This window comes from Chlorocebus sabaeus, chromosome 27, assembly GCF_047675955.1.
Source record: "Chlorocebus sabaeus isolate Y175 chromosome 27, mChlSab1.0.hap1, whole genome shotgun sequence".
NCBI classification, from domain to species: Eukaryota; Metazoa; Chordata; class Mammalia; order Primates; family Cercopithecidae; genus Chlorocebus; species Chlorocebus sabaeus.
Genome location: NC_132930.1, coordinates 12,631,016 through 12,655,589, shown reverse-complemented (window position 1 = coordinate 12,655,589; position 24,574 = coordinate 12,631,016). Strand labels below are relative to the sequence as shown.

At 42.7% G+C, this 24,574-nt stretch overlaps 1 protein-coding gene across 4 annotated transcripts in view; it reads left to right on the top strand.

Moving 5' to 3' along the window:
• Window positions 1-14,814, top strand: part of TBC1D1 (TBC1 domain family member 1) — a 238,601-nt gene extending 223,787 nt beyond the window's left edge. For all 4 annotated transcript variants that reach the window (XM_008017655.3, XM_008017657.3, XM_038008635.2 and 1 more), the window contains 3 exons: window positions 979-1,148; window positions 9,023-9,196; window positions 12,984-14,814. In XM_008017655.3, the coding sequence (XP_008015846.3) occupies window positions 979-1,148; window positions 9,023-9,196; window positions 12,984-13,187 (548 nt within the window). In that variant the 3' untranslated portion in view covers window positions 13,188-14,814. The remainder of the gene's footprint in view (window positions 1-978; window positions 1,149-9,022; window positions 9,197-12,983) is intronic.
• Window positions 14,815-24,574: the final 9,760 nt, after the last annotated feature.

The following is a 24,574-nucleotide window of genomic DNA, read 5'->3' as shown; positions in this document are numbered from 1 at the left end:
GCTGTCCTTGATTTGATGAAATTTACAGCTTCTTTCTCTCTTCCATTATCTTTCAGCCAAAAGAAAGAGAGAAAAGAAATACTGACACTTACCTCTAATTATATTTCTACTCTGAGTTTTAAAATATTTTGTTCTTATATTATTATTCTAGTTATTAGGTAACTTGCCTCAGTTTAGTCACCCAATAATTAGTTATCGTGGCTCTGCTTTAACCCCAGGACATTTGACTCTTTTTTTTCCCCAGCGGCTTCAACTCTATGAGGAAGGGGAGATGGGGCTGGGCTTGCTGCTCAGCCGGTTGCCTTGGCCAGTGCTGCCCTCCCTCTTACTGTGCAGTCTGTATAGAAATTGCATCCATTTGCCAGCCAGTCTAAGAACGAAATATGGCCAGAACTAGAAAGTAACCTTGACGGAGTTCTTTGAATTCCCTCAGAGGGAAAAATGTTCTTTATTCCGTTATCATGTTAAACATCAGTAAACTTGTATTTAACAATGTACTTTTGCAGTTGTACAGCTGTTTTACAGTTTTTAAAGATCTTTGAATTCTATTCCTTATTTCAAAACAGAGGAAACAGGGACACTTTTTTACTTACTCTATCTTAATTTCTGATGCTTTATCTATAAAAATCTTTTAGCTTGACCCATAAAAACATGTTTTAGTATCTCCTTTAAAACCCAGGAGCATTCCTGGAAAAATAGAATAATAAAACCTTTTTCCCTTTCCCAGTTTAACTTTTGAAGCATGTTTGAATTTTATTTTCAGAGTAAAACATAATTTTTAATGTTTATGTACTTTTATTTGCAGTACTGTCTTGACAACACTATCTGAGATACCAGGCTCTTAAAAATGAAATAAAGTTTGCAATGTGGGGCTATGCCTCCCATCCTCCTGCTCTGTGATGTGTGGAAAAGGCAATGGAATGGTATTGTGTGAGAAACTGGTCTGGTTTAACTTTCTGCATTTCTGTGTTTTCTCAGATATGATTTTTCTTCAGGGAACAGAGGTCATATTTAAAGTGGCTTTAAGTCTGTTGGGAAGCCATAAGCCCTTGATTCTGCAGCATGAAAACCTAGAAACCATAGTTGACTTTATAAAAAACACGCTACCCAACCTGGGCTTGGTACAGATGGAAAAGACCATCAATCAGGTAGGAGTCAGTCCAAACCTTGCAAATGCTTCAGCCATCCTAGATATGTAGAAACTTAAATCTCTCTTAAGCAGGAACTGTTTCCTACCACTTTGTGTTCTGAACAGCATTCTGCATCCTGGCACGGAGGAGGCATATCACAAACATGTGGAATGATCGTGAGTGTGTGTGTTATGAGCGTCATGGTGAAACGCCACATGGAAACATGGTAGCAAAGTTTAGCTGTAGAAACCAGCACAGGTTATCAGTAATTTCGTACATTTAAGAGACTTCAACTCTAGTAGCTTGGTCTTCTGAAATATGTATACTTCTGCAGTGATGCAATGTAGGGTTTTGTACATTGAGTGCTTTGATTTTTGTGTGTGTGTTGAATGGTATTAATTGGAATTTTCTCAGAATAATTCTTTGATAACAAAGTTATGATAGGGAACATATATTCTGTGAATTTGTTTCATGATGTGTGTGTGTGTGTGGTTTTTTTTTAACTGAATTCAGTTCAATATCTGTGGCTTCAGTACCTCCGGTTTCAGTATACAGTAGAACCATTACCCTCTGAATAGAGGCTGAGAGGTGAGTTTTACTGGGAATTACAAGTAAACTAGATGGTGAATGCCCTGGTTTGGGCATGGGAGCAGATTTTGATCCTGTACAGTCTAAGGAAGAACCTTCCAGTAATGGTTGCTGACAATGGAGGACTACACTGCTTAGCAGGGAAAGGGGCATCATTGGAAGTGTCCAGAGGCTGGGTAGCTACGAAAGCACTGGAAGGGATTTCATCATTGAGTCACTGCAGAGTCAGCAGTCAGGCCTCTCGTAAGCCTGGAACCCGCTCCAGATAGTCGTGTGTCACTTAATAATAGCGATAAGTTTTGAGAACTGCATCATTAGTTGATTTCATCATTGTGCAAACATCATAAAGTGTACTTAAACCCAAGTGGTATAGCCTACTACACACCTATCCATGTTGTTCCTAGGCCCTACAAACCTGTACAACACATGACCATACTGAATACTGTCAGTAGTTGTAGTACAAGGCAGAGTATTTGTGTATCTAAACATAACTAAACCTAGAAAAGGTACGATAAAAATACGGTATTCTAATCTCATGGGACCACCATCATATATGATATGTGCAGTTCGCCATTGACCAAATTGTTGTGATGCAACACATAACTGTATAACGAAAGCATAGGGCAATCAGGTAAAAACAAGTGGTGAAATAAAGCTATTTTTGAAAAACCCTTACTCTGGAGATTTCTGATAGTCCAGAAGGAATCCATGATTCCAGTGGATTACATCCACATGCAGTGTTTGTGATTTTCATTTGCTGCCGCACCTTAGGTGTTAAGCACAGAAAAGGATGCAACTTTGGCCTGCAAAAGAAGAGGTTTCATATCAATTGTTAACTTTGGATTTCTGTTTACACATTGCATATGCCCTTATGAAAGAACAGTGCTTTTCTGTTCTGCACTCATCTTTAATTGAGAGCCTCTCCATCTCTTTTCTTTCCCTGGCACATTCTTCTTGATGTGGATAGCTTTGGCTTGTTGGGGCGTTGCTTTTTGCCAGGTTGGGTGGGCATCTAAATAGACGCATGATCCCATTCAGTCCAGGCTGCACTTCTGAGAGGATATAAAGTGGTTCACTGACTGACCCACACTCACTCTACTGCAAAGTGGAAAGGCAGGGGTTCAAACTCAAGTCTCTCTCATCCCAAAGTGCTGTAGCAACTCTCCTACACTGCCAAGAGCCTCTGGAGGTCATTTAATTTAGAGTTTTTTTTCCTAATTCTAATACTGACTTTTCTACCCTTTGGATTCTTTGGTTTCTGACATTTTCATTCATTCTTTCTTTCCTTCATTCCCTTCTTACAGCTTTTGTTGCATGTACTTACATTTTACAGCTTCTAGGGCAGAGACCCCTGAGAGCCTTCGTTACCTAGACTGAGGGCTGTATCCAGTGCTGATATTGTTTACCTCCTGAGTATTCAGCCTCAGAAAAAAATCCCATTCTCTCCTATTTTCTGTAAAAAACAAAAAATAAAACATATTGAGGGTTCTTAGGATACATCAGGTGCTCCTTCGGTGCTGGAAGAGTGGAAATGGACACAGCATGGGAAGAAAACAGCTGTGCGTGTACCTGTTTCAGGCCACTATTTGGCTATTTGAAAGTTGCCATTCATTGTTCCAGTGACTTTTTTTTTTTTTTTGAGATGGAGTCTTGCTCTGCTGCCCAGGCTGGAATGCGGTAGTGCGATCTCAGCTCACTGCAGTCTCCACCTCCTGGGTTCAAGCATTCTCGTGCCTCAGCTTCCTGAGTAACTAGGACTATAGGCATGTGGCACCACACTCAGCTAATTTTTGTATTTTTAGTAGAGATGGGGTTTCGCCATGTTGGCCAGGCTGGTCTTAAACTCCTGGCCTCAAGTGATCCGCCCACCTTGGCCTCCCAAAGTGCTGGGATTACAGGCGTGAGCCACTGTGCCCGGTCTCCACTAACTTAATAACTCTGGGACATAGGTATTATAATTCCTATTCTTATAGATGAAGCTGAGCAGAGAGTAACATGCCCGGCCCCTTATAGAAAGGCAGGGCCTATGGGAGCCAGGGCTGTGAGGTTGGAGCTGAGGTGTTTGAGTCCAGCTGGACTTAAAAGGTGACCTAAGATAGGCTGGCAGACTTTTTCCAAAGAAGGCCAGGTAGTATATATTTTAGGCTTCACAGGCCACACCGTCACAACTGCTCACCTCTGTGACAGCTACTCACCTCAGCCTTCGCGGCACAAAAAATCCATGACCGCATGTAAGGGGATGATGGGTCATGTTGCAATAAACTTTATTTTTAAAACTGTGCAGCGTGATGGGCTTGGTCCACAGGTGGTGGTTTGCTGAGCCCTGAACTAAAAGAGAAGGTACAGGAATGAGAGCAGAGAGCTGTTCTTGGAACCTGAGGGGTTGAACATTTTGGGGGTATCGAGAGCACAAAAATTTGCATTTGGGGCCCAGGTTTTTATTCTATTAATGGTCCTTATAGAAAGTAGTTCTACCCCCAGGCAACTCTCTGCCCTCTTTCCCTCTGGTGTTTCTATCTGAACTTGACATCTGAATGTTCTCTGTCAGGCTTTCTGCTTTCCCACTGACCCCTTCCCTCCAGAGGGTGCTGTAGTCCTAAGTTCTACACAGAAAGCACACATGGGGTCCAACGTGATTCCTCTGCAGCCGTAGAGATCTCCCAGACCCGAATCTTGGAGGTCTTCAGAGTAGGTGTAATGGATGCTTCCATTGCACATGGTGGAGCATACTGCCCTGTGTACAGATGGGGTGGGGCAGGGAGTGAGGGCATCTAGGTGGTCCTCTATGATAGCCGTGGTTCCATTTCATTAAATGCCCTCCCTGTATAGAGAGTCTCAGCCTGAGTAACTGGGACACAGCTGGATCCTGGATGGAAGAGAAGGTGGCCAAGGACAGGGCTCTGGAGCTCTGGCTCAATGTGGACAGGCTGAAAGCAGCCAGGGAGGGGAATCCAAAGGTGACAGAGCCCAGGACAGAAGACCAAGGGTGTCTGAAGCCTTCATGGCAGTGTACTTACCAAAAACTGTCTATTGAATAAACCATCTACATCTTCTGACCCGAGAAGAAGGGAAACACTGGGAACAATTAGTAACAAAGGAAAGGAGGTCAGTGTTACATTCTTGTCACAGTGGGTGCTGTGTGGTTGTGAAGCCTCAGCTCAGCTTAAGGAAGGAAAAGAGGAAGGGTGGCTTTGGGAGGCAGGGTAAATAGCCTATTTTCAGCATCCTGTAGGCTCCACTCAGAGCATGGCCTCAGCCCAGCATTGTCATCATATCATGTCAGAGCTTGTTAGAAATGTAGCATCTGGGGCCACACCGTAGACCTGCTGAATCAGAATCTGCATTTCGAGATCCCCAGGGGATTCACATACACAGAAACAGCTGAGAAACCCTGCTGTGGGCAGCTCTGTTAGAAACACAGTGAACAAACGAGTCCCTGTTCCAGTTGAGCTTGTAGGTTAGAAACCAGGGTTCCTGTGTTCAGAAGACACACCTCAAATCAGAGGCAAAGGTGCCTCTTCTGCCTGTGGGGGAGCCGTCCCTTCTCGGGCAGTTTGCACCGTGGAAAAGGAGTAGTTTTGTACAAGGACAACTGGTACCATACCAGGAGGGTGGGGCATGGCGGGGAGAAGTGGTTTACCACTGGCGTTGTTGAAAATTGCTCACATGTGGTGGTAATAACAAGCAGAGGGACTTTTAGCGGGTTTTATTGTTTTTGTAATTCACTACAGACAGTGCGCCCCCTTGTTGCTGATACTGGGCCGACTGTTTCCACCCTCCAGCCCTTGGTATGACAATGGGACCAGCAGATTGGAGGGCAAGGGGTTAGGAAGGCAGAAGCTCTGTGGCGAGTTCTACAAACCATCAGGGTTCATGACTTTCTTAATCAGTGTCTGTGGACTGTGAAGAGAAATGCTGAGTCTACAATAGCAGATGAGCCAAGAACATAAACAGACAATTCACCGAAGAGGAGCCATCTAGTAAACAAATATGTGGGAAAATATTTGCCTTCATGTGTAATTTAAACTTATGTAATGCTTTACCCTACTAGATCAACAGAGAGACATTTAACGCCCATACCCAGCACCAAGGGTATACTGTATGCAGAACATTTGCATGTTGCTGATGGCAAAGCACATTGATTAGTGGCTCTTGGGAGGCAATTTGGTGATACGTACCCCAGGCCAGTAAAGTATTCATACCCTTTGACTCAGTCATCCCATTTCTTGTAATGTATCCTCAAGAAATAATCCAAAATATGAGGGAAGCCGTATGTATAAGGATATTATCCTAGATTTGTCATTTATAATAATAGAAACTTGGAACTAGATGTCTAACACTCGATAACTGGATTAATATGATTATGGTATGTTGAGCTGGTAGAATATCATGAAGCGAGTTATATATAGCGACATGAAAAAGCTCTCATTTGATACAATGTTAAGTAAAGGAAAAGTGAGATAGGAAATTTTATGTTGGTTATGTTTAGAACTAGAAAAAACATGCTTTTAGGAAAGATGAAATGCAGCTAGATATAAAAGTTGTATTTGGTAATTTTTCTTTTATTTTTCAAGCTTCCAATAATGTAGCTCTATTAGTAACTTAAAATAGTTTTATCTTTTTGGCAAAACATCGAAAGTATGGGAATAGGTTATTCCTACCTTGGTAAGCAGAAGAGAAATTTTCTTCAGTACCAAAATTCTGGAACTTGCTCGAAAACCTTGAAGAACCTAAGAGCCAGGATGATGGGAAGGCTCTAGATCTCCAGTAATTATGACTCCAGTGGAATTGCTCTGAGATGGGCCAGGAAGAAAGAAGATGAGATCTAGTCCCCCTTGCAGAGGGGCCGGGTACCTTGCAGCTTTGTGTAGTGACCGGTGCTCAGGGAATGGCTTAGGCAAGACCCCGGGGGAGGTTGACGCTGCACTTGTCTAGCCTCAGGAGTGACTCAGACCAGAAATGAAAATACCTTAAAGTGTATGTATCTTGTTTTCCCATCAACACCTAGTTTTTAATATTCATCTTTTTTATTCATCTGAGACAACATACTGAAGGATCGGGTTTTTAATGTTAGGCCTTCCTGCTCTTTCTCTGGCTGAGAACTGCTCCTGGCAGTGGATCACCTGTGCTCTCTAAGTGTGCAAGGACAGGCGCCCCTCCCATCTTCTTTTATTTCCCCAAGTAACTAGCCCAAGAGCTGAAACCCTTGTTCAGTGACCCGGGTTCTCCTTTAACCAGCAACCTCATATTGCCATGGTTTGGGGTAAATTCAGGGGCATAACTGCAGAATGAAGGGCCTAAGAGTCTTGGCAGTCAGAAGATCATCAGGCAATTAAGCAGAGATGATTGCGACCCAGGGTAGAGATTAATGGAGGCCTGGAAGAGTTTATGGCTTTGGGCACTGCTGAGAGGCATTAACTTAACACAGAACATCAATCTGTAGGAAAAGTCAGAGGTTTTGTTCTAGGCTTTCCAGGTTAGGAGATCACTTAAAAATAAATCTTTATGGAAGAAAAAAAGTAATAGTGTACAGGACATTTATTCAGCACCGTATTTATAATTATACATGAGTGCCAAACAATCTCAGTTTTGATGTTTGTGGTTTTTACTGTTCAGACGATTCAGAAGTTCCATGACATGGCATCCATTGATGATGGCTTTGCTGAGGTGGAAATGTGAGGGTTTTGTGGCAGATGTGTGGAAGCAGATCCCTTAGCTAAGAGCACGCCTGCTCAACCTGCCAGGCGTGTGCTGGGAACTTCCATGAGTTGCCTTGTTTAATTCTCATAGCCACCCTGGGAGGTAGGCGCTGTCTGCCTCAGGTGGGAGGCCAGGAACTGTGACTGAGAGAGGTTAAGTACCAAGCTCAAGTCATTCATAGAGTCGCCAGTGGAGTCCCAATTTTAAGGCTGACGCAAAGCCTCAGAGCCAGTTACCTCGGCTGTCAAATGGAGATAATAATCGCTGCTGACCTCATAGTCTCTCAGAAGGACAAAAGAGAATCAGTTCAATCCAGTAGAAATTCTCTGTCTCCCTCTTACTCCCCTTGCACACATGCACACACATGCCACAGATACAATGGATTTTAGTTTTTAGGCATCAAATGACTTTTGTGCCTTATTAGTATTATCCACTGAATTAAATAAAAAACAGCAAGCTGAAAAGTTCATCCCAAGGAAGAGAAAATAAGACTGTTGGGAATGGAGAGAAAGGAAACATAGTTTTTGAACATTGATTCCAGGGAAGATAGGCTAGTTTGAATGCCAATAGGGTGCCATCAGAAGTAGTTTTACACTGATTTTTTAACAATACTGGAGTTGCTTAAGGAAATGCAATAGAGAGGCAGTTTCTGCCCTTTAAAAGTCTGATTTCACTCTCTGAATGTGTGTTCTGATCTAGCAAGTTTTTTTTTTTTTTTTTTCTTTTAAGATGGTCCCAGCTTGACTGTATTCTCAGATCCGTCAGATAAACGTTGGGGCTTCACTGCTGTGCTGAGAGGCCCCGGCCCCTGGGGTTCTCTCATGGAAACAACTGGAAAGAAAGGAAATGCCTTGGGCAGCAGCAGCAGCAGCTGTCTTCTGACTCTGCTTTCCGCCCTGCCTTCCTCACCAAGAGAAAGTACAGACACAGACAGCTTGAGTCACTTGGGCACTCAGGGGTTGTTTTTCACACGTGTGGTGTTTTCGTCACCATTGCTATTGTGGGAAAGAAGACAACTCAGGCATCGTTTCGTATTCACTCATCTGTGTGGGTGACATTTGGGTTTTGGCTCATTTCTGCATATTTGTGTGCAAAGGAGAGTTTTTTAGTAAACAGTCCCATTACTTAGCTGTTCTTGTAACTCTGAAAACCCAACTGAACTATAATTAAACTTTGACTTGGTGACTGTGCAAACAGGGCTGTGATTCTTTTGTTTCTTTTCTCCTTTTAACCCATAGTTGATGTATCTAACCTAACAGAATTTTCAGAGAAAAGAAGTGAAATAAGAACTAAAAATAAATTTTTGTAAGTCTTTAAAAATGAGAGGCTTTTTTTTTTTGACTTTTGGAAGATGAGTATCAAAAACCTATACTTAATGTTACCTTGGAATTATTTCTAGATGTTTCTTATATCCTTTTGTCCCAAGTAAAAGTATTACCTTCTCAGTGCATAGTTGTTCTTATTTATCACTTCTAGTACCAAGTATAGAGCTAAGCGTAGAGGAGACGCTTCACAGGTGCGCATTGGCATGATTGCAGACACCTGCCTGTATGTGTGGGGTTTTTCTCAATTTTAGTACCTGATGACTTTTCTTTCTATAACAGGTATTTGAGATGGACATTGCTAAACAGTTACAAGCTTATGAAGTTGAGTACCATGTCCTTCAAGAAGAACTTATCGATTCCTCTCCTCTCAGTGACAACCAAAGAATGGATAAACTAGAGAAAACCAACAGCAGCTTACGCAAACAGAACCTTGACCTCCTTGAACAGTTGCAGGTAGAGCATATTTATAAAGCAGCTTCCTGAATCACAAATATATGGTAGTTCATTAACTCACCAAAGGCAACAGCAGGCTGGGCTTTCCCATGACCAGAGGACCTTTCCCACCCTGATCTGTTTATAGTTGGGATCAAAGGTATCCTGGGAGAATGGGTCCTTTTTATTATGGAGCAGACAGATTGTCCTTTGCTGAGGTCAGACAGTCCCTGAGTTTTCTGAGAGGCTGTTTCTGCACTTAACTCTTTTTGGAGACAGGCCCAGAGATGAACTTGGATTCAGGATGCTGTGACCTGTTAGCTGAATGCCAGCCATTGTCATTACTCAAAGAGAATCTAAGAGCTTTAACTTCTATGAGCAAAACCAGCTAGGTCCACAGAAGGACAGTAAAGGAGGACAGTAACACAGAAATAAACATAACAAACCGGAGCAGATGATAATTCTTTGTGAGTCCTTGGTGCATATACAAAGATTTGATTAATGAAGGTCTCAGTTCTCCCCTCTAGAAACTTCCATTTCGACACGGATACACTCAGGTGAGGACATACAGAAGAAAGCCCAGTTGAGACTGTGCATGCAGGAGGGTGTGCAGAGCAAGCCCTGAGGTGTAGCACGGAGACGGGAGCTGGCCAGGTCCAGCATCACCCCCACCCCCACGTCACCCAGGCACACTGCCGAAAAGAACGCCTAACTGCGGAATGCAGCTCTTTTGTCAATCAGATGGCATGAAGCAACCATATGTTCTACTTTTTTTAATGTCACAAGTGTGTAGCAGTGCTGTCCCTGTTCAGGAATTGTTTTGAGGGTGTTTTTAAAAGTTGTTTTTGAGTGGCTGTGGATAAAAATACGTATTTTTGCCCAAATTTTTTATGGTGTTCCTGGGCTGTCCTGAGAATAAGTCCCATTCTGATCTAAGCCTCTGATTTTTCTTCATAGAAAGATGAGCTTTGCAGACACGAGCTTGGCAGCAGGGTGAGAAAGGCCAGCCTAGTGAGTCAAGCTGTCTGAAATGCATTCCTCCCAGCAGGCATTCCATCCCAGCATACCCGATCAGATATGTGAAAGAGAGGAACAAGGCTGAATGCTCTTCCTGCCCAGCCCTAATAACTACTCACATTCTGAAATGTAACTTCTTCTTTTCCCCTGAGATAGAGATATCCTAACTGAAAATATGCCTGTATACAATTTAACCTGGAAGTCTCAGCTGTGACTCAAGGGAAGTCTCCAGAGGATGAAGAGCCTCTCTGGCCTGTAGGGGTACACAGTGTAGGTGGTCATTTTAAATGGCTTCCAAGCCAATGACAGGTCCCTGAAATATAACATGGTGGAAACTCTTCTAATAAAGCTCACATTTGCATTGAAGTGTTTAGCTTGTTAAGATAGGCAGTTCTTACATAAAAGGTTTGTTGTGTTGGGTAAATGACCATGTAGTTTTTTGGTGACAGAGCATAGAAAATAATTCCATGCTGCTCTTGTGCTATTGTTTTTGTGAAGACAGGGAGCTGTGAAAAACTTCTTAGCTACCTACATTCCTCACTAAAGGCATCAGACAGTAATTGGTGATTACAGATGTTCGCCCTGGAATGGTCGTTCTCTTGACCAAGTAGTTCTGCACTTCTGGAAGGGTCATTCAAAACTGTGGTCTATGCCAACCCACCAGTAGTTCCTGAGTCCCTGCAGTACTGAGTGCTGGGGACCACCAAGTTGAGTAAGACACTGCAGCTCTCAAAGAGTTGGATCTAGGATTGTATTGTATTGATTTGTGGTGTTTGGATATAGTTTTTCCATGATCCTCTATGAAAATATGCCTCTCATATGTGAGAATCATGCCTCCTCCTTGTACACTTTTCAGACACAGACAAGGAAAGGTGTTCAATACAGTACTGAATTTTCATATAGCTTTTCTGGGGAGACGAAATACCAAAATCAACCCATTTCCTACCTTTATTCTGTTCATAAAATTGTTAGAAGTATCAAAATCCCATTTCATTCCCTGTTAAACACATGTGAACGTTGTCTAGACTCTGGAGAGCAAATTCTGCCACCTGTTTTGTTCAGCAATATATCAGACGATTGCATAGACGTGCCAGATGGAACCAAACAATAATGCACATGGATTTGTCATAATCCCTACAAGTCATTGACGCCCACACTGAGCCAGGTGCTGTGGGAGACAGGACCATGTGTGAAAGAGAAGACGTGCTTGCTTCTGTAAAAGCCTCAGTGTTATTGAGGAGACTTGACATTAATGCAGAATAGCAAATGACCATGCAAATTAATTCACTACTAACTAAGCTGCAGGTTGCACCTCGGAATGCAGAGGGGCTTCAGAGTGATGAGGGTAGGCCCTGAGCCAGGCCCTGACGATGGGTGGATTTTGAGGATCAGAGAGTACTGCTTAGAGAGATACCTGAAGCGGGGCCACCCCCTGCCCAGTAGGCTGACAAACTAAGGCTCTTGGTCCCTTTTTTATATTTTGAATGTTCTAGTGGCCCAGCCAGAGCTAGACTTTTAGTCATGAATTGTCTGGCACAAGTGTTGTCACATTCAAAAAAAGTATTTTCTTTGAAAAATGAAAAAAAAAAATTTTATATATATATATATATATATATATATATATATATATATATACCATTTTCCCCACCTAAAATGGAGCATGGCAAATCTGGACTGGATTAGTAAGATACAACAAGTCACAGAGCACTCCAGGATGCAGCTGTGAGCTGGGAACGGGCCAGAAAGGCCTCAGGGACATCAGCATAAGCGTTGGAGTTTCTGCAATTTTCTTAGGGAACCCCTTAATGTCACTAGAACTAACACACTTGTCACCTGGGAAGCAAGCCTGCCCGAGCAAATGAGACGAGGGACAGTTGCTAGAAAGATACACCTGGAAATTCTATTTAACTAGCATTAATTATATGCTAGGTGCGAGGATGTAAACTGAGTCAGAGCCTCGTTCCTCCTCTGTAGGGTGGAAGAGAGGATACTGCTTATCTCTGTGACTTGTAGTGAGCAGTCAGTGAGACCAGGCACATAAACCTCTTAGCAGAACACTTGGCCTTTCTAAGGACTCCATGTGTGTTCCGGGGTAAATGCCTCTGTTTCTTGACACAGTGATGTCTTGTTCCTCTAGACATCACTAGCTTTATACAGTAGCTTTAGATGGCGTGGACCTGAATAAATGCAACTTATGTTTTCTTGTTGGTTCCTTTTTGAGGATCCCTGTGTTTGAAAAGAATTTCAGATTCGAGGATTGTTACTACTTGGGCCTTCACGAGGAAACCGTTTTGAGTTTTTGTCAGTCTGAAATCCATTTGTGGGTTTAAATATACGTGCTCATCAAAACAGGCCAGGCTCTGCTGCAGTAACAAAGTTACGTATCTCCGAGGCTTGGCACAAGGGAAGTCTTTGTGTCGCTGACGCCCACTTCAGCTTTGTGTCGCTGAAGCATTCTTTGGCCCCATCCGAGCTGTCTTTCCGGTGGTGGTGCCTGGGGGTTTGGGTTCCCTCTGTGTCGTGATCCACCATCTCTCAGCATCGGCTTCCAGAGCAGCTATAGCAGGAGAAGAAAATGCCAGGGGCTCTCGGGGTGCTTTTAAGGGCCTGGTCCACCTACCCGCAAAGAGTGCGAATTGCCTTCCTGTGTGGCCAGAACTGATGATAAACTGTAGACTCATCCCTGCTGAAACACGGTTCCAGAGTGCTCCCAAGGCTGGACTGCGAGTGCGTGCTGGATCCCTCCTGTGTTATCACTGGCAATTGTATTCTCATTTCTTTTATTCTCCAGGTGGCAAATGGTAGGATCCAAAGCCTTGAGGCCACCATTGAGAAGCTCCTGAGCAGCGAGAGCAAGCTGAAGCAGGCCATGCTTACCTTAGAGCTGGAGCGGTCTGCCCTGCTGCAGACGGTGGAGGAGCTGCGGCGTGGGAGCGCATCACCCCGCGACCTCCGAGAGCCTGAGTGCACGCAGCTGGAGCCCACGGGCGACTGACAGCTCTGCAGGAGAGGTTGCAACACTATCCCACACTGTCCAGGCCTTAACTGAGAGGTTCAGAAGACGCTGGAGGGAGAGAAGGAAGCGGAAAGTGTGCTTCTCAGGGAGGAAACCGGCTTGTCAGCAAGTAGATTCTTACGAACTCCAACTTGCAATTCAGGGGACATGTCCCAGTGTTTTTGTTGTTTTTAGATACTAAATCGTTCCTTCTCCAGTCCTGATTACTGTACACAGTAGCTTTAGATGGCGTGGACGTGAATAAATGCAACTTATGTTTTCTTGTTTGTTCCTTTTTGAGTATCACTGTGTTTGTAAAGAGCATTCACAATACTGTGGAATTTCAAAAGCTGGAAGAGCTGGAGATCATTCCTCAGGCAGAGGCGTGGGTCCATCATTCTTCCAAGAGGGTTTGTGTGACAACTACACCCTCTGTCACTGGCAAGGTGCAGTTGGCTCTCGCCCATTCTTGTTATGGAAACCTAAGATGATCATTGGGAAGAACTGAAAGTGATTGATTTAATTTGGATATCCTGATCACTGTCAAGTGCAATTGATCTCTCTGGTATTTAAGAAAGTTTGTCTTTAAAAAAATACAGAGTGTTTTCATACATTTGTGCTTATTCCATAAGTACAGTTGATCAAAGTCAGAGTAGGTAAATGCTTATGGGACAGTTGACACCTTTTAGACCCTACCAGGTATTGCTAGTATGTGAGCTGCAGTTGTGGTGTCTGAGATACTTCTTTGTGGTAGTTTCATACCCATGCTATAGAGTCATGTATTTATTTTTGCCTGTTGTGTGATGTAATGCAATCATGTTCCTCTGAGTCTCTATTCCTTGGAAATCCGATTTCTTGCAGAAGGAGCAGGCACATCAAGATATTCAGGGGTGCCCCAAGAGTCTGGGATTTTCAAAAAAAAAGATCAGGCTGAAGCTGCAATCAGATTTATGACAGCTGACAGTTTTTCAGAGGTCACACACAGTGACTCTCCTCTCTCAGGATGATGAGGATCTGTGCCTTCAACAAGCAAAATGCTGCTCACAGTTGTCCTGCTTGCAGCCAGTCACTGTGTAAAGCCTCTCTGATGTGCATTTAAGAGTCGGTTGCTTTCTTACAAAGATGGGGTTCTGTGCAGTCACAGGCCACTTCCTTGACAACACCATCATTTCTGATCTTTGTTACTGTAACCACTTCTTCTATTCCATAGGAGTTTCTTTTGATTCTCTCAGTTGTTGTGGGGGTGTCTCTTAATCCTGGGGTAAAAGGAGAGTTTGCCATACTTAGACTCATTATGAGTCTCCCCTGCCATTTCTGGAGGAGACCACACTGCTGCCCCCAGTGCCTAAACAGGTGGCTGGCGTTCGAGACTTCCTCCTATTCCTGGGTCAGAGGAGAGCGGTTTCCATCATAAACCAAGATGATGAGTTCAGCCTTTATCCCTAGTGGTTCCACTAGGTGTAACTTAAAGGAGTGAACATTCGAGGACTTTGTTCTACATCAGGTTTTACTATTTGAATGTTTACTGTTGGATTTTGGACATCTTATTACTGTTACTCAAAAACATTGACTCTGCATCAAGTAAGAAACACGAAAGCAATAAAACAAGAAATAATTCATGCCCACATTTTTATGGTGGTTTTTTTTTTTTAAACTTTGGATTTTTGCTTTTCAGCCTGGGAGTAAAGGAATGCCTTATGAACACCTGTGGCTTATGTGTGGTCATTACCCAACCATCAGTGAGATTATTTGAGATATTGGTGTCTGCTTCCAGTATTGTTATCTGAGTGTTAATTATGTAAGTTGTAACACCTCTACCCAGGGTGTGAGTTTAGCACTGATGAGACCAGCTCCATCAGTGGTATGTGGCAATGAGTGCTGTTACGAGATTGTGTTGGGCAGAAAGGACTGTTGACATGAGCCTGTGGATGTAGGTTGGACAGTCTCGGCTTGTGACTTACTAGGCAAGGTGCAGAGAGGCAACTGTGTGAGGATTCTCAGAGCCAAATTTGTAAACCATGTTTTGTGTTGTATTTCCCCCAAAACTCATTTGTACACTTGCTGGTGTCAATCTTTTGATGCCATTTATGCCTCTTAAGACATTATGAGGCCTCAAGAAGTGTACTATTACCTGGAACAGGATGAGACTCTCTTCAGCTTGCACACTCGGTTCCCTCTCAGGGGTGGCCTATAGATAGAACAACGACGTCCATTTGGAGGTTTGTGTGTCTGGTTTGGTAAACGGGAGAAGAGTTGCTCCAAGTGCCATGGGATACCAAATTTTGTTACAGAATTAGATCAAACTCCACTGTGTGAAGTGCTGGAGAAGTGAAGATTCAGAAGGCGTGTGAATCAGGCTAAGTCACTAGGTCGTCTTTTGGAAGCAAAGCACAAGGCCACTGCAGAAGTGGGCCTAGGCAGGTGACGTGGCGGGGGCTCTGTGACCACCTCTATGGGTCTCCAGCCAGGTATTTAGTGGTGTGCCGGGGCCACCCTAGTCAGCACTCAGGAAGAACAGCTGGAGGTGAAGCAGAAGGGAATGAGGACAAGCTGGAACTGGCCAGGCACCTTTGTGTCTGTCTCGTTGCTACACCATATTGAACAATGGTTATCTCAGAGAAAAATGGTACTTGTTTCACTTTGGCCCTCCAGATCTCATGCCAGCATGTGTTAGAGCCAATTCTGAATTAGAACCACCAGGGAAGGGGACTCTGGAAAACAGTTCTGGATTAACCACGTTAACATAGTATAAGCCACCATGGTTAATTTTGGAACCTGCCTACTTTGAATGACAGCATGCATGTTTGAGTCTTTTTATAGAGGCCCTTCGTCTAAGTGTGTACAATTAGTGATCCATAAAGTTCGGACTCAGATTGACATTGGCATTGAGAGTCACTGATGGTGCACCATTAGAGATGACAAACTTCAGAGACCACTTCTGGCTTCTGGGACTGCCTCCCAGCTTTCATCTGCCCTGCTCTGCCAGCTGTAGGAAGAGCTGACTCTGATTACTATTTAATCCTACTAATTAAAATCCAGAAACTATGTGGGACAATAATGTATAAGCCACATTATCTTAAGTGTAAACTCTGCTTTAAGGGTTTGGCATCGCTCAAAATAATTCTAGACTGGGAAAGCTGGAGGGAGCTTCTTTTCATACTAGAAAGTCACCTTCCACCTCATTTTGTACAGGAAAATGCTTAGTGAGGTGTAGAGAGTTTCAGAATCACCTGATGGTTGGTTACAGGATCAGAGTAGATCCCTGGCCTTCTGGTTGCCTAATAGTGGGCAGCACCCAGCTTTACTTCCAGTGAGTTTTGGGAACCATTTCTGATGACATCAATTTACAAAGCAAAGAGATGTTTGCTTCATTTTCACAAAGCTGACCTGTATTGTAAAGAGCCCAAATCAGTTTCTCTCCTGAAATGCCTCCAGCAACTTTAATTGATAGGGAGTTAAAACTGGGAGGCTCTCCAGTGAGTGACCCCTACGTGTGGACCCAGAGGCGGAGAAATTCTATTGCAACAGGATTTGACATGATTAGATATAATGTTTGTCCTTGACAACTATTTCCTTTTTACCTTTGGACTTTTGAAAACCTTTGCATTGTAATGTTTTTAGAAGAAACAAATCAACACAGAATTACCTCTGGTTTTATAAAAGAGAAACTCCATTATATAAACTATTTTGCTGCCATCTCTAGAAATGATTAAAATGATCAGGGAAATTCAAGAGTTATATGGTATGGAGCAGCCACAACAGTTATTTGGATAATTTGAAATTGATAACAAAATATTTAAAAGAATGTTCTTAGTATTTAGGCTTCATAAATATCTCCCTTAAAATCTGTAAAAATAACCATACAGCTGTCTTGGTTGTAAACCTTAGTAGTAAAGTGTTTAGGTTTCTACCATGAGATGTGTGTTTATTAATAAATTTTGTGCATGAGTAAATTGTATTCTAGAAGTTTTGAATGAGGTTAAAATACAATGTTTAAAAATATTAATGATAAAATTCCTATTCAGTATTTTTAAGAATAATGAGCATTTCATTACTATAAATGCTTTAAAACTGTGATTAGTAATACAGATGTCAGTTACAAGTTCAGCTTAGTTTTATGGTTGCTTTTAATGCACTAACTTCCAAAATTTAGTAACTCTAAATGGAAGAAGAACACAACTAGTCACATTAAGTCATAATTGCTTATTCTTCATTTTTCTTCATCAGTTATGCAGAGGTTTTTGTGGAAATCTGAGTAATGAATTTCCATCTTCTCTCATGGTAGATGACAAATGTATAAAGGGTTTTATACTTTTTAACCAAAGACTTTAAAACACCAAAACCCTTCATTTGGAAAATTTTGAACAAATTATAAAAGCAGTTTCCAGGATTGTTTGAGTAACACCCTCACATGATTTTTGGCCAAAACATGACCTAACCCATAGAAACACTTCCAAACCCTTTTCTGAAAAGCACTCTCTAGCACTTCCTCCATCATCTTTTCCTGGGCCCACCCCGCTTGGAGCCTCTGCTCTGAATAATCATGGTAGGGACAGAGGTAGCAAGTTCTAGTCTGAGGCCTTTGGCCACACGGCTACCTGCTCACCTGCATGGTCCTTTTGTAGACAACCATCTCGCGCCCAGCCCTTCCGGGCAGTGCCACCGAAGACTCGTGGTTCTGAGCCTGCAAAGTGCTTGGCTGAGAAGACAGAGAGGAACTGAACAGTGTGTGTGAAGAATGGAGGCTGTGAATCACTCCTTGTGAATCACGGCATTTTATTACTGCAGTGCCCTTTCCTTAGACCCACTGAAGACAGCCTGGACAACCTGGCATGGCCAAGGGGTGGAGGGACAGCTTTGTTACATCCTTTTTCCCAGTCATTTGCCTGCTTTCCTCACTCTTCTGACTACATCTTCCTGCCCTTGTTTTTCTTATTCCATATTTGGATCGATGTTGACCAATTTGGGGTGTCTCCTTTCTGCTCTTCCAGAAATCTTTTCTTTCTAAACCCTGTAACTATGTTTCTAATCTCTTCCAACTGTTGGAAGAGGTGACTCTGATTACTGTTAAACTTGGGCTTTGGCTCTCAGCACCCTACAGGGTGACCTCCTGAGGTGCCATCTTGGGGAAACTGTGCAAATGGTGAAGTAGCACATTAGGGAAATAGAGGCAAGTTTGCATGTGGGTCTGCTTAATGATACCGAATGCCTATCTCTGCTTGGTACTTCTTACCAAGGAGGGCATAATCTATTTCCTTTCTTTGAAATAAGTGACTATCAAATTTACTCCTAAATTTCATATGCTCAAGTCATCTAAATGGGTTGGTTATTAGAAAGGATATTAGCTTTTTCACTCTGGATCTGTCTCTCTTCACTATAGCTGCACTGTCTTTGCACAGTGTGGTTTCACCTGCCTGCCTCTCCATATCCAGCTCAGCGAGCATGACGTCTCCCCTGCTTTCACTCTCCAGCCCGCAACTATGTACCAAGCCTTGTTCTAGGTCCTGAGACGACAAAGTAAGTATCTGCCATCGTTGCGCTTTTATTCTAGTGAGGGAGATAGGTAATTGGAATAAGTAAACGAAAAATCAATCATGAGGTGGGGGCTGCCTACCTAGAATGTTCAGAGAAGACTCAGCTGAGGAGCTGGTGTTCAGGTGAGACTGGGAAGGAACCAGCTAACAGAGGAGTTGGGTGAGAGTGTTCTGGGTGACTTAATATTAGAAGGTGGAAGAGTCCCTTCCAAATGACAAATGATTCTATCCTAGCTTTGAGTCTTGAGCCAAGACCTTAAAAAAAACCCAAACCCACTGCTGTGGTCTGAATGTTGATGATGCCCCATTGTTGATGTTGATGTTGCCCCATCCCCCCTCAATTCATGTGTTCAAATATAATATCCAATGTGATGGAATTAAGAGGCAAGGCATTTGGGAAATGATTAAGTCATGAGGGCTCTACACTCATGAATGGGATCAGTGCACTTAGAAGCTGGAGGGAGCTACCTTGCCCTTCTACCATGTGAAGACACAGCAAGAAGGTGCCATCTTTCTATGAGGAACAGTCCCTCACCAGACACCACATCTGCTGGTGCCTCGATTTTGGACTTCCCAGCTTCCAGAACTGTTGTTTATAAATTATCCAGTCTGAGTAGCCCAAACAAACTAACCCACTCAGCACCCACTTAACACCATGTCTCTTTCAGATGGCAAGAAAATACCAATATTTTCAAGATAAATGTTCCATTACTGTATAGTCCAATAAGTATAAATGATAAATTCTTGGCTTGATCCACTGACAGTTTTAATGGACACAAGGGAATCTGCTATTCTTAACTTAGCATTAAACTACAAGGAAGAATGAGTTGGTGAAATGGACATTGTAGTGGGCACCCGGCAAGGGGTGACCTTGTTATGTCAGTTTATGATGATGTCCCCTGCAGATCTGACAGCCAGTGGACACAGCCCTGTCAACTTCCTGCTGTTATCATCTGCAAAGGGAAACTGGGCATTGGGAAGACATTCCTTAAAGTTGAGGAAAAAATTAGGTGTGATTTCATGGCATGAGAGCCTAAAAAAGACTTTGTGAAATTCTACAAAAGTAAATCCTGACTGTTCAAATTGCATTCCAGGGTACTGAGAAAATCTGAGCAAAAGAAAAAAAAATTGCTCAACTGCTATTGCTATTTTTTTGGAATGAGGTGACAATGGTGGAAAGAGGCACTGGAAATGGGAAGACAGAGATCTTTGAAGAATGACAGAGTCAGCCAAACTTCCCAGTTTATTTAATGAGGTAGGAAGTGGATGACGTAAGTTATGGTTCGTTGAGCCCAATGAAACGCTTGTCTGCATGGATCATAAGGATATCCTTGCAGTCCTCCCTTTAATGCTCAGTGCCTTCTTTAAGAAAGCCCCAGAACTTTTCAAGTATTTCTCCCAGATAATGTTTGTTTTTAATCTGATGTCAACTGTGTAATTGAACATGTGACCCTATTTTAACTTGACATTTCCAGATCACTCAAAACCAAATTGGTGGCCCGCCCATTAGCAAATGTGCAGGCATTTGGTTCTGATTCATTTTGACCCTCTCCGATTCTACTTAATTCCAGTTATTTCATGCTTTCTTAAATCTTTAATATCCTTGTAAATCACTGTAAAACATTTGAAGAACAAGATGGAGCCAGGTAAATATAAATAGAAGCAACATCTCATGGCTAAAAGCACAGGCCCTGGAGTCAGCTGGAATCTGACCCTGATTTCTTGTCTGTAAAATGGAAATAACAGCTATTTCATAGGATTATTGTGCTAATATTTATGACAGGCACTGAGTACTGTGGCAGACACCAAGTTAACAAGCAATAAATGTTATCATTACTTATGATGACTTGAACTAAATCAGTTATGTGAGCTTGAGACTGGCCCTGGGCAAAATTCCTCAACAGTGCAAACATTTAAAATAGGTAATTCCTTAAGATCATGTCATGCTAGCCCAATGTAATTTTATGTTTCTGAAAGTACAGTGACCATATAGAAGATGGGAAGCTGTAGGAAAATATAACTTGATGTCAGCAAAGCTTTTGGCCATCTCTCACAAAACCTTAAATAAAGTCTTATTAAAACTTAAAGGAGTTAAAGTGATATGAGCAGTAGAAGAGTTCGATTGTGTTGATTTAATAAAACCAGAAAGACCTCCAGGTGGTGGTTCTCAGCCCCGCTTGCACACTAAAATCAACTAGAGAGATTTTTTAAAGTACCAGGGCCCAAGGGTACTCCAGGCTAACACACTCACACACTGTGGGGGAGGGCCTGGGTGGTTTTTTGTTTTTAAGTTCCCCAGTGAATTTAAAGTTTAGGATTGAAAAATGCTGTGATGGATAATGGATTGTGGTGATCCTAAAAAGGAGGGGTCTCACTGACTGAGGTTTTTTTCTTAGCCAGCCGGGTGCACATGTGTATCATGAGATCTGTATGAGGCCCTAGGGACCATGCTCTTGGATGCATGGATGCCACCGACTAAATGCAATGAATGACAGACGGGACCTTGATTGATGTTGACAAGCTGGCCAGATGACCTGATTCAATGACTTTTAAATGTCAGGTTCTAAATGTATGTATAGGGCAGTGGGTCTCAGGGTGTAGGCCCTAGACCAATAGCCTCAGCATCTTCTGAAACTTGTTAGAATTGTATTAATGGGCTCTACCAACCTACTAATTCAAAAACTCTGGAGGGTGGAGTCAACAGTCTTTTTTCACAAGCTCTCCGTGGGATTCTGATGTGTACTAAAGTTTAAGAACCACTCACAGAGAAAGGAGAATCCCACTGGACAAGTACAGAATCCGAGACATCTCATTAGCAACAGCAGTAACTGAAGAGAGAGTCTGTTTATTCTTGTTCTGTAGTTCTGCTTTATTCTCACTTTCCCATTGCGACGAAGACCTCATACTTGGCAGATCACGTCACTTGCTTATCTCTGTGTTCCACAGTCATCGTATAAAATTGTTTACTGAAAATCTGAGTAATTCCAGAGACTCTTAAATAGTGAGAAATGTTGAGTTTAGAGTATAATGACACAGTAATAAGAACAGCAGTTGCCATATGCCAGGCACCGTTATGAGCCCCTTAGACAAATATTAACTCATTGAATGAGGAAAGACATGGTCATGGTTATTCGTTGGGTAGCAAGTGTTGATGTGTGGGCTCATTTAGCTTCCAATGCTTTTGATACGTCACTAGGAGTTCTGTGTGTCTGAGAATCTTTTTGATAAGTAGTAAAATATTAACTAGTAAATACTAAAAATGAATGATCCCTTAGTTGCTCTGCCCTCCCAGTATCCCCCAACCCCAAAAAAGGCAGTTGAGAGGAGGAAGAAAAATCTGCCTCCACACATGGAGGGAACAAGAGAAGGTAAAGAAGTTAGGAGAGACTGTGTCAGGAGAGCTCACCCAGGTCCAGGGCATGGGACAGGCATGTACCCATCTGAGGACACACGTGGGAAATGAGGTGCCCAGGGTGGTAGAGCACAGATACTTCCCCCTCCTCCACCTCCTGGGGAACTTGCAGGTCATTCATCTACAAAGGGAGGCATAAACCGGAGAGATGAAGACAACTTATGGGGTTTAAGAATGAGTTGCTTGGGGACCAGTCAAAAGCTGTCTGAAAGAGCTGTCATGACTTAAGGCACCTTTCCCAACTGAATGTGAGAAGAGCAGTCTGACTACTGCAAAATGCCTAGCCTAGATTTTTCTGTGGTTCTGGCCAGCCTTAGCCCTCCCTGTTTCCTAGACTGGGGAGATTCTGAGGCACACCATTTCAAGGATTTTGCTCCTCTAAGAGATTAAAAATATGTTAGCATGTGTTAAGGATGCCAAGAAATCCTACAGTTAAAAAAAAAACACACAAAAAAACGAAAACCAACAACCTAGTTTCCACCTTTTCAATATGTGGTCTTTCTAAAATATTTTTTCCTTGATATGTTGCATGTGCTAAAAACTTGCACACACAACAGAAACATACAAAACAAAGTTTTCCAAAGTCCCCTCAACCTATATCCTACTTCCCAAAACTAATCACTTAGCAGTTTCTTATCTCTTCCTCCAAAAACTGATAGGCATACTACAGGATGAATTGATATGCATATTACAGGATGTATGTGTTTGTGTTTATACAGATATTCTTTTTTTCACATAAATGATAACACTATACACACTAATTGGTTACCTTGCTCTTTAAAAAATATCTTGGGAATATTTTCATATCAGTACATGTAGACAATGATAGAAATAATAGTTCACACTCATAAAGAGATAACTAATGAATGAGCCAGGTACTGATGAATACTGTGTATGTTTGTTTCATTTAATCCTCAAAACTATAGGACAGGTACCATTATTATCCTAATTTATAGTTGGGGAAGCCATCTAAAGAGGTCATGCCTACTGCCCAAGGCCACCAAGTCCAGCAGTTCAGACTCAAGAGCCCATACTCTTGACCACTGCACTATAGAAATCCACTCCACTTTTTTTTTTTTTTTTTTTTGAGATAGAGTCTCACTCTGTCGCCAGGCTGGAGTGCAGTAGCATGATCTTGGCTCACTGCAACCTCCACCTCCCGGGTTCAAGCGATTCTCCTGCCTCAGCCTCCCGAGTAGCTGGGACTACAGGCCCGTGCCACCATGCCCAGCTAATTTTTGTATTTTTAGTAGAGACAGGGTCTCACCATATTGGCCAGGATGGTCTCGATCTCTTGACCTCGTGAACTGCCCTCCTCGACCTCCCAAAGTGCTGGGATTACAGACGTGAGCCACTGTGCTCAGCCCACTCACTCTTTTTAACAACTGGACATAATATTTCTGTGCTTGGATGCACTACAACCTATTGAACCAGGTTCACATTGACATTTGAGTTTATCTGCCTTGAGCATATTTCCACATAATACCTTTATGAATCTGTAAATGTATCTGAAAGATAAATTCAGTGAATCACAGCAGCAAAGCGCACAAACTGAAGTCCTGATCCCCATCCCCTCAGATCAACCCTGTCCCCCACATATCTCCATGTTGGTCAGTGGCACTGTCATTCACTCAGATGCTTAGCTGATCCCTTCCTTTTTCTCATATTCTACATCTAGTCCATCAAACACATCCTTTCTACATCCACTCAGTCTGTTCTTCACACAGCATCCAGAGTGGATCTTTCAAAACAAATCATGTCACTACCCTGCTTTAACCAAACTCTAGTGGTTTCCCATCACATTAAAACAAAGTCTTAAGTACTTATGAGGCCCTGAAAGGCTGGCAGTTGTTGGAATGCAGTTTAAGCTTCTGCACAGCCACTCAAAATAGAGTTGCTCAAACAAAATGCAATTTCTCTATCTTTTACTGGCAGTGCAGAGGGCAGGTGGGCCATTTGGAATGGAGAGCGGTTCTGTTCTACAAGGCCAACTGAAGACCCAGGTTCCTTCTGTCTTGTTGCTCCTCCAACCTCCAGGGCAGTAGTTCTCAACTAGGGATAATTTTGTCTCCTGGGGTACATTTGACAATGTCTGGAGACATTTTTGGTTTTAACAACTGGGGAACGAAAAAGGGTGTGTGTTAGTGTCATCTAGTGGGTAGAGGCCAGAGATGGCTGCTAAACATCCTACAATACTTTGAACAGCCCCCATCACAAGGAATCATGGGTCCAAAATGTCAGTATTGCTGATGTTGAGCAACCCTGCTCTCAGGCAGTGGTTTTGAAGCTTGACTTCCTTGGAAGGTTTCTTAAAATACAGATGGCTGGGCCCCACCCCCAAGATTTCTGATTCAGTAGTTCTAGAGGGGGGCCTGAAAATTTGCATTTTGGTAAGTTTCCAGAAGATGCTGAGTATGCAGGTCTAGGGACCACACTTTCTC